This window comes from Schistocerca americana, chromosome 3 (assembly GCF_021461395.2).
Source record: "Schistocerca americana isolate TAMUIC-IGC-003095 chromosome 3, iqSchAmer2.1, whole genome shotgun sequence".
In the NCBI taxonomy this organism is placed as follows: Eukaryota; Metazoa; Arthropoda; class Insecta; order Orthoptera; family Acrididae; genus Schistocerca; species Schistocerca americana.
Window position 1 is genome coordinate 272,270,197 of NC_060121.1, and position 18,310 is coordinate 272,288,506.

At 43.5% G+C, this 18,310-nt stretch overlaps 1 protein-coding gene across 1 annotated transcript in view; it reads left to right on the forward strand.

The window, feature by feature from the left end:
* Window positions 1-18,310, forward strand: part of LOC124606011 — a gene marked incomplete at its 3' end in the record, with an annotated part of 268,057 nt that overhangs the window by 105,697 nt on the left and 144,050 nt on the right. The window contains exon 3 of the mRNA XM_047137974.1: window positions 14,830-14,907. Coding sequence (XP_046993930.1) covers window positions 14,830-14,907 — 78 coding nt within the window. The remainder of the gene's footprint in view (window positions 1-14,829; window positions 14,908-18,310) is intronic.

Sequence of the window (18,310 nt, forward strand, 5' to 3'; positions counted from 1 at the left end):
TAGTTGAAACCATACAACTTTCCCATTTATGAAACATTGATGGCATTTATCCTTTTTTTAAAATTACATACTTTAGGTGGCATCCTCCTGTATGAACACATTCGTGAAATCTGCTATTGAGATCCCTCATTGACCACTGCAACATCTCAGCTGGGATACTGTGAATTGCATCCTGAATTCTCTGTTTTAACTCATCCAGGGTTCTAGGTCGAGTCGTGTAGCCGTTGCTCATGTGGTAGCCCCACAAGAAAAAAATCACAAAAGGATAAATCTGGTGATCTAGGGGGCCAGGGAATGTTACTGAATCATGAGATCACACAATTGCCAAACAATTCTCACACATATGCCGTTGATTGCCGTGCAGTGTGTGATGTCACTTTATCCCACTGAAACCAGGCTGCTTCTTGAACGTTTGAAAAGTTGCTCAATGCATTTGTAACAAAAGTCCGTAACATGTCCATGTAACAATCAGCATTGACAGTTATTATATTTCCCTGTTAATCTGTGAAAAAATATGGTCTGATAATTTCATGTGATGAAACACCACACCATACCGTCAGTTTACTAACATGTAAAGGTCGCTCATGAATGTCATTAGGATTTGTGTTTGCCCAGTAATGGTAGTTCTGTTTGTTCACATAACTAGTGAGATGAAAATGTGCTTCATCTGACTTCCACAGCTTGTTTAGAGATTCATTGTCATTGTTTATTTTTGTTATCATTTGTTGGCAGAATCCTAACCGTAACTGGTAATCGTTGTCCTTCAATTGTTGCACCATCTGTAGTTTGTAAGGATGAAATTTTAAATTGAGATGAAGAGTTCTGCGAACACTCTCCCGGGACATTCGAACCACTGCTGCTTGCTCACAAATTGAACGCCGTGGGCTCTGTAATACAGACTCGCAAACAACATCAGTGTCTGGTGGAAAACGCACACTTCTTGGTTGCCCTGTTGGTTTCTTCTTGAGGGCAGATCCAGTCTCTTCAGAGTTATTAATCCAATGTTTTATTGCGTGTTTTGGTGGAACAGCATCATGACGTCCTAAATTATAAAAACGCCGAAATTCCCTCTGCACTGTTACCAAACTATCATTGTTTTTATAAAACATTTTTATGGCTAATGCATGCTGTTGTCTGTTCCACTGATCCATGATTACTGAAATAGCGGACTGTTTACTCCCTAACTGTCATGAACCCTCAGTGCTGCCACCTGCCCACAGTCGTCGCTACTCATTTCAAGCATTCCCGATATTCTGTGTCATCCTGTACTGCCACATTCATAGTGGACACCATACACACAAGTAACTTGAAGACCCATGTTGTCTTTAACAGGACATAACATATCTCTTATTTTGTTGGTGGGGCCAGACACTAGTCTCAGTCCATTTCTATTCAGCATGTGCCCAGTCTTGCTAGTAGCTGCTCCACAGTTTGGGAAGAATGAAGCTAGCTTGGCAGCCCCACTGAGTCACAAGGTGTCTTTTGTCTGTGGCACTTGGAAGCTTTAGCAATTTCTCCCTTGCTGTAATCATTTTCTCCGAATGCATGCTTCAAATGCATGCTGAAATTCAGAGTCTAGAAGGCCGTTATCATAAATGATTTTTGCCTTGTGTACTAATGTGTTCAGTACCACCAGGGTTGCCACAATTTCTGGAAATCAGGGAATATCAGGGAATTTCAAATGTGTCAGGTAAATCAGGGAAATATCAGGGAAATTTGAAAAAAAAAACACTGGAAAAATCTCGTTTTTGTCTCAGTAGATGAAATGGTTTATTTACTGAGATGTCATGCATCATCGCTGGCTGGGCGCAGCTGAGTATGTGAGCCGCTTCCTTACTCCCTCATTCTTGCCCCAAGGAATCTTACACTATGTTTTTCATTTAGAGTATGACAATTAATTTCAACTACTGGCAGTAACAGGACATTATTGCTTTCTAGGAATTGCATAGTATGGGTCTTTGTGAGATTAAGGTATTAACAGTTACTTGTAAACCAGTTGCAGGCCTGCCCCATTATCATATGAGTTATGTCAATTAAGGTTGAGTTTGGGCCTTGATTAATTGTCGTAAATTGGATGTTGCTTTGCTACCAACCTTATTGGACAGGAGTGGGACCAGTACCAATTCCTGTGGCATCTCACATGTTATGTTCCCTTATTCTGAAGTTAGCTTCTTGCCTGTGAGACAGTTTGTCATTGAAACCCTCTGTTTTCTGGTATGAAGGTGACTTCACCCATACAAGAGGGGATGCCATTTATGCTATAACATTTTGTTAGCCAAGTAGAGTTTCATGACAAGGTCACAAAATATGCCAACAGGATAATTCTCTGTGTTTAGCTACCGTAGCACTTAATTTGTGAGTTCATGCCTTGCTTTTTCTGCATGGGATCCTTTATGAAAGCACATAAAGAGTTTTCAGTTTTGCTGGTATAAGTGGATCATAGGCCAGTTTTTGAAATGCTTTTGGAAAGACTCAAAAGAGTGTAATAGGTCTGTCATAGAGGTGGTTTACATATCTCCACTTTTCTAAATGAGTGTTACTACAGCATATTTAAGTCTGTCAGGAAATAAGCTCTAAGTCATTGATTTGTTATGAAGATAAACTAAGGGTAATGCTATCAAGTCAGTGCCAGGGTTTGATGTTCTGCAACATCATCAAAGCCAGCACAATTGCTGCTTTTTAGTGACCTTATGAATTTTGCGATCTCCTTAGCAATTGTATTTGTTTTGAAACTAATGTCTGTTGATGGTGCATGAGGTGTATGTACAAATAAATCTAATGCATCTGTATTTGGTTGTTCATCAGTGTGTGCAATGTTTGCTGTCACTGTGCGGAAATATTCAGTAAATTTGGTGACCAATGATTAGAAAGTATCACCATTTCTATCAGAGCTGTTTTCTGCGGGCTCAGTTTCTTTTGGATGACTAGTTTCATTTCTGTTTTAATAATGCCCCAAATAGTTTTTACCTTATTCCTAGTGTATTTTATTTTTTGAGTAAACCATTGCTTTTGCAGTGACAGGCAGAAGATTTTACAATGCTAGTGATAATGGAGTTTGAACTTTTGACTACAGCTTTTCCTGTGAATTAGGTAAAGCTCTCTCTTCCTAGCATGAAATGCTTTTAATCCCAGGGATTATCCATCCCTTTACATGCTTTTGTTCAATTTTTCTCTTCTTTGTTTCAGGAGAAAACAAAATTCAAAGTACTGTACGAATATGTTTAAGAAATAGTTAAATTTTCCAGCCAGACTCTCTGTTTTAAAATTTTCCACCTTTCTGCCCATATTTTCTCTCTAAGCACTGTGATTGAGTCATTGTTTACAGTTCTGAAATAGAACACTTTTCATCTATTCCTAACTGGTCAGTACATTTAATTGTTTGCATTTGACCATCATGACCAGATAAACCATTGGCTATTGGTTTTATGGCTAAATCACTGCAGTTTGTTGAACCTAAAAACAAATTTTTAATAGCTGTTGCACTGTGTCCTTTAATACTTTTAGAGAATTTTATGCTGCTTATTATTCCAGTACTGGGCGTCAATAACTTTAGATGCCCATGGTCAGTACTTTCTGATAGAAAATCGACATAAAATGTAGCCGTAGCAAACTTGCTTGTGTGCTGTGTTATGATAGTACATTCTTCATGCATTCAGAATAGAAAGCGACATCACAAAAATTGCAGGCTACTTCAGCACTGGTGCCATGTAAGAAGTGAAACATTATTTATTTAAAAATAATAAAAATTAGTATTTGTATATATGTCTGCTAGACTCTTGCCCTTGAGGTCCCAGTTTCAATCCTGAGCAGGAGTGGGCATATTTTCTTGTTTCAGTTCCTCCAGGGTGACCCCAGGTCCACTCAGGCTGCTATCAGTTGTGTACTAGGGATCTTTTCTGGGGGTAAAACGAAAGCTGAGGCAGTGGGCTCATTTCCCTCCATTTCCTAGAAGCACAGCAAATGAAAGGCTGCAGTATTCTTGCAGTCAGGTCAGAAGCTCATTCATGGCTTTACCTTTTTTTACACACCATGTTTCTAATTCTAGCCGCACTCAAAATACTCACTTATAAGTTCCAGTGTAAGTAAAAAAATGTGTCTGTAAATTTGTCTCACATTCAACAGTAATGAGGTCAGAAAAAATCAGAGTTTCAGCATGAAAAACCCTGGACCTTTTGCGGTATTCTTTTGATAGATTAAAATTGTCACCCATTGTATAGCTTTGCTTACCTTGTATACCCTGCATTATTTGCCGTTAACAATGGAACCTGCAAGGAGTGGGCGTATTGCATCCCCATTCAGTTTAATATTTTCTGTAATTGAGTATTTAACAGGTTTTTTTTCTTTCTTCATTAGGATGCCTGCTAAGTAATAGTACATAAAATACCAAAATCAGCATTTTCAGAATCCATGCTGGCTGGCATTGAGGAGGTCATTCTGTTCAAGGTCTCAAGATCCCTCATTATGTTTGACCTCAGAATATGTTCTAAGATTCCACCACAAATTGATCTCAAGGACACTGAACAGTAGTTTTGTGGAACACTTGTACTAGGCCTACCCTAATTGTAGAACGGATACATATACCTGTGCTTTTCTCCAGGAAATGACCATTGTTTTATGTTTGAGAGATCTACGATAGATTATAGATAGAAGAGGGTCTAACTCAGCCACAAATTCAGTATAGAATCTGACAGGGATTCCATAAGGGCCTGGAGCTTTGTTCAGTTTTAACGATTTGAGCTGTTTCTCAACACCACTGCCACTAATACTTATTTCATTCATCTTTTCAATACTACAAGGATTAAATTGGGGAAATTTTCCTGATTTTTCCTTCGTGAAGGAACATTTGAAAACAAAGTTAAGCATTTCTGCTGTTGCATTGCTACCATCAATTTTAGTTCCTTTTCCATTTGTTGGTGTCCCTAACAACCTTCACGTATGACCAGAATTTCTTTGAGTTTTGTGAAATATCATTTGACAGTATTCTACTATGGTAGTCACTGAAGACATCATGCATTACTCTTTTGACAGCCAAATGCATTTCATTCAGCATCTCTCTATCTATAGCCTTATGCTTTTTTTTACACTTGTTATGCAGTAATCTCTGTTTCTTTAGAGACCTTGTATACCATGGAAGTTCCCTCCTATTATGAGCTGTTCTGCTGGGTATGTATATATCCAGTGCATGGTTAACTATTGTTTTAAACTTGAGCCATAGTTACTCTACATGTTCCTGACCTGTGCTGAAATTTTCGATGTGGACAACTTCAAAGAGGTCAGGGCTGTGTCTGTTGCCATTAGATCCAGTATATTTTCATCATGAGTGGGGTTCCTAACTATCTGTTCTAGGTAGTTTTCAGAGAAGGCATTCAGTAATGTTTCACAGGATGTCTTGTCACACCATCCACTAACAAAACTGTAGTATTCCCAATTGATTGTTGGTTGATTAAAGTCTCCACCAATGATTACAGTATGATTGGAGAACTTACATATAACTGAGCTGAAGTTTTCTCTAAAGATGAGTCTGGTGGGCAATAGAGGGATCCAATTATCATTTTATGATGCCCACCCCTGACACTGTGTCTTTCCCAAACACTCTCCCACACAGCTTCAATTTCTATCTTGGTGGATTTGAGTTTCTTGTCTACTGTGACAAATACGCCACCTCCATTTCCCATTAGCCCATCCTTTCGATATACTCTCAAAATTTGCTCAAAAATCTCACTGATATAAATTTCAGGTTTCAACCAGCTTTCTATACTTAGTATTATGTGAGCTTCTATAGTATTTTGTTAGCATTACATCTAAACACACTGGACTCACACAGTGGAGGAGTAAGATTAAAATCCATGAACACTCATACAGATTTATGTTTTCCACTGTTCTAAGGTGACATCCAGAATGACTGCACTGAATAGGCCACAGCCAGTCCCCTACACCATTCTCATCCATTGTGAGCTTATACTCCATTTCTTATGACTTTGTTGTTGGTGGGATGTTAAATCCTAATATTATTTTCCTTCCATTTTTTCATGCTTTTGGAGTTTAGTGGCCTGCGATGTTCAGTGAATAGAGGTACATATGTGAGGCAGTGGCTTCTGTAACCATTATGTCGCTGCAGATGGTGCAGCTACTCAGTGGTTGCTGTTGTCCTTCACTGAATTAGTAAGTGGTTTGTTGTTCTGTGGCCAGTCTACCTGACAGGACCTCTCTCTTCAGCATTTTGTTGCACATAGTAATTTACTCACAGCACTTACTATTGATTTTCTGGCACATGAAAAGCCCAGTACTTACGTGACCATGAAGACAGAGTACCACATCAATTGGCCACTTGCTGTCTGACTGTAAGAAAGTGAGCTGATGTTGCACATCTTGTCTACCTTTCAATTGCCCATCAGAGAAATAACCAATATGAGATTTGATCACAGTTTAGTCACATGAGCTATTTGCCATGATGACTAATGATAGGAACACTCTCTCTCCAACACAGCATGTATCTCCTTTTCAACTGATTATGATTTAAGAATGCGTGCGCGCGCCTGTGTGTGTGTGTGTGTGTGTGTGTGTGCATGTGCATGTGCCTGCATGTCTGTTCCTAGCTTTCAAACAAATACATTTGAACCATGGTGCATTCATCATAAACCTACCCTCGTTCCCCTGAACCCTAAAATGGAAACATTTTTTTGCTACCAATCCCTCTGACAAAACATAATTTGATATCCTAATCCCAGCATTGGAGCTTGCCTCTTCAGTTCATACCACCATCCAATTGTGACCCTGCCCTCTCCCATATAACCCTCCATAGTTACCTTCCAGGAATTCCTTGCCTCCAATTTGGCCTCACCATCATTCCCCAAGTGCCTTGCCAAAAACACAGACCTCTCAACAGAAGACAGACCCTGACTTAATCATCCTCCCTGCAGGAAAAGGCTCTACCACATTTATGACGAATCACAGTGACTACCTGAAAGAAGGGATCTGCCAACTGTCTGACTCTCCATCTTCAAGCTTTGCCATAGTGATTCCCTCCCAGAAGTTCAACATAATCTCTAATCTCCAAGAATATTTCCCCTGAATCCATCTCCCTTCTCACCTCAACAACTCCCCACATACCCACCTTCTAAATGCTTCCAGAAATTCATAAACACAACAATCTTGGACAGCCAACACCCAATAGCAGCTAGTTCCTATGCCTCCAATGAATGAATCTCCAGTCTTGTCAACCAACAACTCCAACTGATTGGTTGAACCCTAGCCTCTCATATTGAAGATGCAAACCACATCCTTCACTGACACTCGACCACCCCCACTCCAGTACCACTTAGATGCCTACTTGTCATTGTTGATGCCATCCTCCTGTACACCTACAGCTCCCTGCCCATGCTCTTGATGTTATTGAATACTACTTCTGATTATGTCCTTCCAGCTCCATACCCACTACTTCATTCTTTATACATTGAACCTGCTACATCCTCACACACAACTACTTCTCGTTTGAGGCAAAGATATGTACACTAATCAGTGGCACAGCCATGGACATCTACATAGCACACTCCTATGCCAATTTGTGAACTATTTGTAGGAAACCTTCCTAGCCTCCAAAACCCCGAAACACGTTGTCCGGTTCAGGATCATTGATAATTTTTTTATGTTCTGGACTTATGACCAAGACACACTATCCACATTCCTCCACAGCCTCAACACCTTTTCTCCCATTCACTTCACCTTGTCCTTCTCAGTCCACTGTGCCAACTCCCTGGATGTTTACCTCCACCTCTCTGATGGCTCCATCCATACCTCTACCTGTATCAAGCCCATTAACCATCCAAAGTACCTGCATTTTGACAGCTGTTTGTTATAACCTTTAATCACCAATAATTGCGTGGATATTCAAACACACTCACTCAGAAACAATAGCTGGTTACATGATAACAACTCAGTATCTCTTATTCGACTGCCGTGTCGTGACATGCGGCCGGCGCCGTTCGTAGCTAGGTGGCGCTCAGCCTCTATCGCCGTTTGCGCGTACTGTCGTGGCGCAACTGTTAAATGTCGTGGCACTGTCACAACACTTTTCCCCCCCTTGAAAAAAAAACACTCACTTCCTTGGAGACATGGACAGTGCGGAGACATCCATGGCCTCTTGTGAGGCCCCGAGAAGATCCCGCGGAGAGACACGAGAGTATGGTCGAAAATGTCCAGGACGGAAGCTCGTGCATCGAACGTGCCTCCTGGACGAGATGATGGGTGAAAACTCCGTAGCAGCATCCATAGGTGTTGTGGACCTGGGGGTGTGCTCCAGAGAGATGGGTCCCGGAGACGGCGGCGTCGCGACTAGGGCCGGATCCGGTGTACTCGGAAGCATGTATGGTAGATCGGCAGCAGCGACAGGACTGGCTTCTCGGGCTGGTGGAGGCGAAGGGAGGGGCGGTGGCACTGGTGTGGTCACCACTCGTGGGTGCATCTGGTCGTAATGGCGAACAACCATGCCATCGTCCGTACGTATTTCACAAAGCCGGCGGCCGCGAAGAGCCTTGACCACCCCTGGAATCTATTTAGGGCGAGATCCATACCCTCGTGCCCACACATCGGCGCCCACCGAGTATTTTCCCGCACTAGGGGACACAGCGCAAGGCCTGACAGGGTGAAACAGATACAGTAGAGTGCGCGGTTGGTGGCCATGCAAGAGTTCAGCAGGGCTGCGATCACCCAGAGGCGTGAAGCGATAAGAACTCAGAAATTGCAGCAGAGCGTCATCTGTGGAAAAATCACTAAGGAATTTTTTCATCTGGCTTTTGAAAGTGCGGACAAGGTGCTCGACCTCCCCATTCGATTGTGGATGGAAGGGCGGTGCTGTAACATGATGAATCCCTTGTCCAGTACAAAAATCACGGAAGGCCTGCAAGGAGAACTGAGGGCCATTGCCCGTGACGATTGTGGATGGAAGACCTTCTAGCGCAAAGATTTTGGACAAAGCCAGCGTCGTCGCCGCAGTGGTGGGTGACGGACATCGAACAACAAACGGAAACTTCGAGAAGGCGCCAATCAACAGTAGCCAATAAGTACTGAGGAAGGGGCCGGCAAAGTCCGCGTGCACCCGTTCCCATGGCTGTGCCGGATCAGGCCACGGAGAGGGCATTGTACGAGGTGCAGCCAGTTGTTGAGCACACTGACCACACGCAGAAACCATGTGGCCGATGTCCGAATCAATACCAGGCCAACAAACGTGCCTGCGGGCTAGGGACTTAGTCTGAGAAATACCCCAATGGCCTTCATGCAACAGTTTGAGAACATCTTTGCGAAGAGAGGCTGGCACCACGACCCATGGAGATGCGCCATCCGTGGCCAGAAGAACAACACAATCACGAACAGACAGATGAAGGCGCAAGGCATGGTAGTTGCAAAGGGGATCTGATGCCCGGGCCTTGGTGCTGTCCGGCCAACCCCATTGAACAAAACTGATCACCTGGCGCAGGACCGAGTCCCGCGCAGTAGCCGATGCAACCTGCGAACCTGTAAGTGTAAAACCCTCGACCGCACGACGTTCTTCCTCATCAATGTGGAAACAGAATAGTTCATCACGATTGAAAACCAGGTCGGGGCCCATCGGCAATCGCGACAATGCGTCAGTGTTGGCGTGCTAGGCCGTGGGGCGATAGTGAATCTCATAGTGAAAACGAGACAAGTATAGGGCCCAACGTTGCAGGCGATGAGCTGCCTTATCCGGAAGCGACGCTGATGGGCTGAACAGAGAGACCAGCGGCTTGTGGTCGGTGATGAGGTGAAACTTAGAACCATACAAAAAAAATGGTTCAAATGGCTCTGAGCACTATGGGACTTAACTGCTGTGGTCATCAGTCCCCTAGAACTTAGAACTACTTAAACCTAACTAACCTAAGGACATCACACACATCCATGCCCGAGGCAGGATTCGAACCTGTGACCGTAGCAGCCGCGCGGTTCGGGACTGAGCGCCTAGAACTGCGAGACCACCGTGGCCAGCCATACAAAAAAATGCTGAACTTTTTTAGAGCATAAATGATAGCGAGCGCCTCCTTTTCGATTTGAGAGTAACACCGTTGTGCATCGTTGAGGGTCTTGGAAGCATAGGCGATGGGTCGTTCCGACCCATCCTCATACCGATGGGCGAGAACAGCCCCTAGATCATACTGTGATGCGTCAGTCGCCAGAACCAAGTGCTGACCCAGACGGAATGTGGCAAGACAAGGCGCCGACTGCAAATGAGCCTTCAGGCAGACAAAAGCCTGCTCACACTCGTCGGACCAACAGAAAGGGACGTTTTTTGCATAACAGCTGATGCAGAGAATGAGCTACCGCCGCCGCGGATGGAATGAATTTGTGATAATAAGCAATCTTGCCTAGAAACGCCTGAAGTTCTTTGACTGTAGACGGCCGGGGTAGAGCGTTAATGGCCGCAACGTGCTGACGTGGAGGACGTATACCCTCACGGGACAAGTGGAAACCAAGATACACAATGGAGGGTTGGAAGAACTGTGACTTGTCCAGATTGCACCTCAACCCAGCCGAATGCAAAACCCGAAACAGTGAATGCAAATTGCGAAGGTGCTCCTCAGTGGAGGCCCCCGTGACAACAATGTCATCCAGATAGTTTATGCAGCCGGGAATGCAAGCCGTGAGCTGTTCCAAAAACCCCTGAAAAATGGCCGGCGCGCTAGCGACGCCAAATGGTAACCGCTGGTGCTGATACAACCAAAAAATGGTTCAAATGGCTCTGAGCACTATGGGACTTAACTGCTACGGTCATCAGCCCCCTAGAACTTAGAACTACTTGAACCTAACTAACCTAAGGACAGCACACAACACCCAGCCATCACGAGGCAGAGAAAATCCCTGACCCCGCCGGGAATCGAACCCGGGAACCCGGGTGTGGGAAGCGAGAACGCTACCGCACGACCACGAGATGCGGGCGTACTGATACAACCCACAAGGAGTGTTGATGACGAGAAATTCCTTGGAAGAAGCATCCAACGGCAACTGATGGTACGCCTCCGATAAGTCAAGTTTGGAAAAGAACTGGCCCCCAGCGAGCTTGGTAAATAACTCCTCAGGACGGGGAAGAGGATAAGTGTCAATGAGGCTCTGAGCATTGACAGTGGCTTTAAAATCACCACACAATCGCAGACTCCCGTTTGGTTTAGAAACCACCACGATTGGCGATGCCCATTCGCTGGAGGTAACAGGAAGGAGAATCCCTGAAGCTGTTAACCTGTCTATCTCAGCCTTGACAGGTGCACGCAACGCCACCAGAATAGGGCGTGCCCGGAAAAACTTAGGGCGAGCTGTAGGTTTAAGAGTAATGTGGGCTTCAAAATCCTTGGCACAACCCAGACCAGCAGAGAACACGGACGAAAATTCAGAATGCAATCCATCCAGCTGTTGATACGGAATATCCTCAGATATGAGGTGCACATCATCATCAATGGAGAACCTGAACAACTGGAAAGCATCATAACCGAACAGGTTTTCAGTGCCCGCATGATACACCACATAAAACATGAGGGGCCTAACAACAGACTTGTAGGCAGTGGAAGCATCAAACTGGCCAATGATAGGAATTTTCTGTTTATTATAAGTTCTCAGATTTCGCGTAACTGGAGACAAGGGAGGGGAGCCCAACTCCAAATACGTGTGAGAATTAATGGGAGTTACTGCAGAGCCAGTGTCCACTTGCATGTGAATGTCTTTATCCAGAACATGAACAGTAACAAACAACTTATTTGTTTGAGAAAGCACACAGTTAACATCCATGTCTGATGCCTCGTCCTTGTCGACAGGAACTTTAGGGCACTGACACACAGAAGCAATGTGGCCTTTTTTCCTACATGAATTACACGTGGCCCAATGTTTTGGACACGCGGCCCGGTCATGCTGTACAAAACAACGTGGACAAGAAGGAAGTGCGGAACGAACATGCTTCTGTGGTTGCTGTTTTCGCTGCGAGCGTTGCGGCCAAACGCGACGTTGTTTACGCGAGTGAACCGCCACCACATCTTCGCTCTCCTGTGAAACAGGCAAATTGTCCATGTCGAAAGTTGACTGTACACTGCCTACATCACACCACGCGTCTATTTGCGCGCCAGCAGCGTGAGACACTTCAAAGGATTGAGAGATGCTTAGAACTTCCGACAACGACGGGTTTGGCAGTTGTAGGGCACGTTGCCGAACTTCTTTATCAGGAACAAGCCGTAGAATAGCATCCCTAACCATTGAATCAGCATAAGACTCATGATGAGTGTCCTTGACAAACTGACATTTCCTACTCAGACCGTGTAGTTCCGCCGCCCAAGCCCGGTGAGATTGATGGGGCTGTTTACAACACCGGTAGAGCGCCACGCGGGCAGCAACGATGTGGGTGTTTTTTCGGTAATAGTTAGACAATAAGTCACACATTTCTTGGAAGAACAGAGAGGCAGGTTCCCGCAGAGGGGCTAACTGAGATAGCAGCTGATAGATCCGTGGGGAAATCCAAGATAGAAGTAACGACTTACACATAGGAGCGTCAACAATGCCAAAAGCCAAGAAGTGTTGCTGCAAACGCTTCTCATAATCCTCCCAGTCTTCAGCGGCCTCGTCGTAAGGGGGGAATGGAGGCGGAGAAGAGGAAGACAGACGATGAATAAGCGACATCGACAACGCCTGAATAGCAGCCATCAGCTGTGTTTGTGGTGCCTGAATAGCAGCTGTCAGCTGTGTTTGTTGTTCAATGAGCACTTGCATAAGCTGTTCCATGTCTGCCCCGTCACGAACACACAAATCCACAATGCAGTGAAAATATCCGACCTCGTCGCCAAAAAGTGTTATAACCTTTAATCACCAATAATTGCGTGGATATTCAAAAACACTCACTTAGAAAAAATAGCTGGTTACATGATAACAACTCAATATCTCTTATTCAACTGCCGTGCCGTGCCATGCGGCCGGCACCGTTTGTAGCTAGGTGGCGCTCCCGCGCTCAGCCGAGTTGCGGAGCACCTCTATCGCCGTTTGCGCGTACTGTCGTGGCGGCACTGTTAAATGTCGTGGCACTGTCACAACACTGTTCTACCTTCCTCACCAAAAAATTGCTCCCAAGTTGCCAGGCCACTCATGGATGTGATATTTGCAGTGATGAAAATCCCCTTGCTGAAGGTCTCACAAAAGCCTTCACATACAGACACTGTCCCTCAAACTAAGTCAAAACAGATTTTTTATGCCAAATTCTCACACTCCAAGCATGTCCAAGAACCAGTTTCAAGGAGCCCTTCTCCCCCCTCATCAACCATATCATGCTGGATGGAGCAACTGAACTATGTCATTTTCCAGGGCTTCGACTATCTGCCATTGTGCCTGGAAATTAGACATCCTACCCATAATGCCTCCCACACTAAAGTGATATTATCCACACCCAACCAACCTGCATATTATTCTAGTCCATTCTTATGCCACTCCCTGTCTCAACCCCTTGCCAGAGGGATCATATCCCTGTGGAAGACCCAGGTGCAAGACCTGCTTGATTTACCCACACAGTGCATCCTATATTAGACCTGTCACAGGCTTATCCTACTGATCAGAGGCAGGGACACCTGTGAAAGCAACCATGTCATACACCAGCTCTGCTGTGATTTCTGCACAGCATATTATGTGCTCATGACCACCAACCAGCTGTCCACCACAATGAATGACCACTGCCAAATTGTGGCTAAGAGTAAAGTTGACCACCCAGTGGTGGAGTGTGGTGCTGAGCACAACACACTCAAGTTCAATGGCTGCTTCACAGTCCATGTCATTTGCACCCTTCCCCCAATAAGAACTTTTCTGAACTATGTAGATGGGTGACAATTGTTGAAAAACATTCTTTGCTCCTATGATCACCCAGCCTCAATACCCACTACACTACTGCACCCACACCCTCCACCCAACAGTCTCTCATACCTGTTCCTGTCACTCCCTTCCAGTTCACTTGCCCATGCCGCTGTCATCATGTGCTGTACAAAATCACTGGTTCTATTACCCATGTGTCACATTCCTATCCTGTGGACCTGTTGCATCTCTCTCCCACTTATTGCGTCCCCCTGAGCCATCAACCACACTTCCTCAAACCATGGTCCTACTTCCTGTGTCTTTTCTCCCTCTATGCACCCCACTCCATGCAACCTGACACAACCTGTCACCCCAGTATACGTGACTAACTGCAATCCTAGCATGGTGTGTTCAATTGACATCATGTAGCTGGTGTGTGTGTATGTGTGTGTGTGTGTGTGTGTGTGTGTGTGTTTGAAGGATATTTCCAAAAGCTAGTGAAGTTTTCATTCTTTCTTTTTTTGTGTGTATGCCTATCGGGGCTCGTCACTTCTAGTGTTCGGTGAGCTGTCTCCTCATTTACATTATGCCACAACATTCCTTATCATATTAATATTATGTAGGTAGTAGCTCTTTGAGCAGTATAATTTCATAAAGCTTAAATATGTTCTATGTAAAATGTATGTTTGTCATTGTATATACATTTACAAGAATGAGCAGCTGTATATGCTCTTTATATCTTACTGGTATACAGAGCTAAATGGATAACACTTTTAGTTTGTATGGATTTTAAGGCAAATAATGATGTCAGCTACAGCTTCCAAGGTTCTTTGTGAGCTGTCTGGAGAGTCGTTTTCCATCTGTAATCAACAGAACAAATCAATGTGTTTTGCTGCAGAATTGCATGATATATTAAGACTCCAAACAACTTATATCTTACATGCATATTTACTCTATGTATTTTATCTGAATGTGTTTATCAGATCATGTCTTGATTGTATTGTTTTTCAGGTTTTGGAAGATTTGCTGAAGAAATTAGGCATTGAACATGTGGTCTGGTGCAAGGACAAGGTTGGCAATTATTTTGAGGTAAGCATTTCTCTTTCTTTTTCAGCCTTTTAACTGAAGTTTGTCTGGCAATACCTGTGGTTAATCAAGTTCACTTAATGAGCTGTTATGTTTTATGCATATTGTATGAATGAACATTTGATTTCCCTATCACTTAGCTCTTCTGGCCAACTCATTTTGCTGTTACTGCTTCTCTACTGACATGACAATACTACCATGGGTCCACCTCCCTGAACACCAAGTGATCAGCTCTACATTGTATATAGTTATCCAGATATTTTTGATCAGACACTGTATCTCTCCCGTGGTTGGTCAACACCTGCAACAGAAGTATGGAGACTCCTCTCCTATATTAAAGATACCAGCCATTTACTAGTTTATCTGTAATCTGCGCCCATCTTGCTCCCAATGCACACCTTGCTTGTCACCATTGATACCACCTCCCTCTATACAACATACCTCATGTACATAGTCTGTGTGACGCTGAACAGTACCTCAAACATGCCCACCTGATTCCACAATTTTTGATGTCTTTTCTGCACACCTCAATCAAATTTCTGCTTACCATCAACTGCTTCACCTTTGAGGAGTGGAATACAGGTATATCAGGGTATGACCATGGGAAAGAAGATGACTCCTTCCTGTGCCAACCTTTTCATGGGTTAGTTGGTGAGGGCTTTGCTGGGATCCATAAGCCTTTCAGTCCTTTGTTTAGTTTAGATACAGCGATGACATTTTTGCCATACAGACTAATGATGAGACTGACCTGTCAAAATTTTTGGAATCTCTAAATACTTTCTCCCAATTAAATTTCACATGTTCCTATTCCAAACCCATGCCACTTTTCATTATGTTGACCTCACTCTTGCTGATGGTCAGCTACACATTTCTTTCTCATTAAAGCTACAAATAAACAACAGTACTTATATTATTACAGTTGCCATCCTTTCCATGACTCATTTTTCTGCTCAAACAGCCTTGAGATTCAAGGCAAGTGTATTTGTTCATATGTTGACTCTTTACAGCAATTCTCACCCCACTCATCACTACCACCAGTCTAGATGGCCCATGCCACCCAGTCAAATCCTGTTACTGCATATCCCTCCAAAAGACAACTTAGGATTACACCTAATTACTCAGTACTGTCCTGGTCTTGAACATATTAATCAGCTACTTTGGCAGGGCTAGGACTTCTTATAATTGTGCCCTGGCATGAGGTCTATTCTGTTGAATATTTTACCTTCATCATCTAGAACAACTTCTTGTCACCTCCCTCCCAGTCTCCACAATACCTTATGCTCCTTCTGTAGCCATATCACTGCCCTGTGGTACCTATATCTGCGACGATTCCCACTGATAGACTTTCCTGATGCACCCTCATACAACCACTTAAATTTATGTTAAATTCTGTTGTAACTGCATTTCTTTTCGATGATCATTCCCTTTCCTTCTCATCCTGTCCAATAAGTCTCCCATGGCATGTGATTTTGGGTGACTTATCCACAACTCTTGCCATTTCCACCAGTCTCTTTTCTTCATCCCTCCTCCTTTCCTTTCAACCCTTCTGCCAGGAGGAACAGCCGGCTTCAAAAGCTGATGCATTTCCACATCTTTTATGTATGTTCTGCCACCACTTGTTGAATAGATTTTCTTTTGCTAGCCATATCATATCACCTAATCATCTGTGTTTCAATCATATCCACACAGCTCATAACTGAAATTTCCAAATAACTGATACAGGAAAATAAGTTTATATTTTATTTTTATTTTTTTAACTTCTTTTAGTACTCCTCCTTTCCTTTCAACCCTTCTGCCAGGAGGAACAGCCAGCTTCAAAAGCTGATGCATTTCCACATCTTTTATGTATGTTCTGCCACCACTTGTTGAATAGATTTTCTTTTGCTAGCCATATCATATCACCTAATCATCTGTGTTTCAATTATATCCACACAGCTCATAACTGAAATTTCCAAATAACTGATACAGGAAAATAAGTTTATATTTTATTTTTATTTTTTTAACTTCTTTTAGTACTTCTAATGTGTTTTCCATATTCTGTGAAAATTATTCTATCATTTCTCTTCCAAGCAATTATTTTTGTTTGGCTGATTTATTTTTATGTTCCCTTTTTCCATGTTAGCTCTGTCTATGTACTTTATATACTTAAGTTTCTTTTTTCAAAGAATGGAAAATCCAGGATGGAATGTAACAATATTAGAGAAGGAAAGTTGCTACTCACCATATAGCAAAGATGCTGAGACACGATAGGCACAGCAAAAAGACTCACACAATTTTAGCTTTTGGCCGTTAAGGCATTTGACAAAGGTGTGGTTTTGGTCTAGTTCACTCATGCCATGCCCAAATTTGGCGAGGTTGCAAGTGATGTTATTGCTCAGGAAAATCACGTTCACTTGTCTGAACCATGGACATTGCCGTTGGTGGGGAGGCTTGCGTGCCTCAGCGATACGGACAGCCGTACTGTAGGTGCAACCACAACGGATGGGTATCTGTTGAGAGGCCAGACAAACGTGTGGTTCCTGAAGAGGGGCAGCAGCCTTTTCAGTCGTTGCAAAGGCAACAGTCTGGATGATTGACTGATCTGGCCCTGTAACACTAACCAAAACGGCCTTGTTGTGCTGGTACTGCGAACAGCTGAAAGCAAGGGGAAACTACAGCCGTAATTTTTCCCGAGGGCATGCAGCTTTACTGTATGGTTAAATGATGATGGCGTCCTCTTGGGTAATATCCCGGAGGTAAAATAGTCCCCCATTCGGATCTCCGGGCGGGGACTACTCAAGAGGGTGTCGTTATCAGGAGAAATAAAACTGGCGTTCTACGGATCGGAGCGTGGAATGTCAGATCCCTTAATCGGGCAGGTAGGTTGGAAAATTTAAAAAGGGAAATGGATAGGTTAAAGTAAGATATAGTGGGAATTAGTGAAGTTCGGTGGCAGGAGGAACAAGACCTCTGGTCAGCTGACTACAGGGTTATAAACACAAAATCAAATACGGATAATGCAGGAGTAGGTTTAATAATGAATAGGAAAATAGGAATGCAGGTAAGCTACCACAAACATCATAGTGAATCCATTATTGTGGCAAAGATAGATTCAAAGCCCACGCCTACTACACTAGTGCAAGTTTATATGCCAACTAGCTCTGCAGATGCCGAAGAAATTAAAGAAATATATGATGAAATAAAAGAAATTATTCAGATAGTGAAGGGTGACGAAAATTTAATAGTGATGGGTGACTGGAATTCGGTAGTAGGAAAAGGGAGAGAAGGAAATGTAGTAGGTGAATATGGATTGGGGCTAAGAAATGAAAGAGGAAGCCGTCTGTTAGAATTTTGCACAGAGCATGACTTAATCATAGCTAACACTTGGTTCAAGAATCATAAAAGAAGGTTGTATACATGGAAGAAC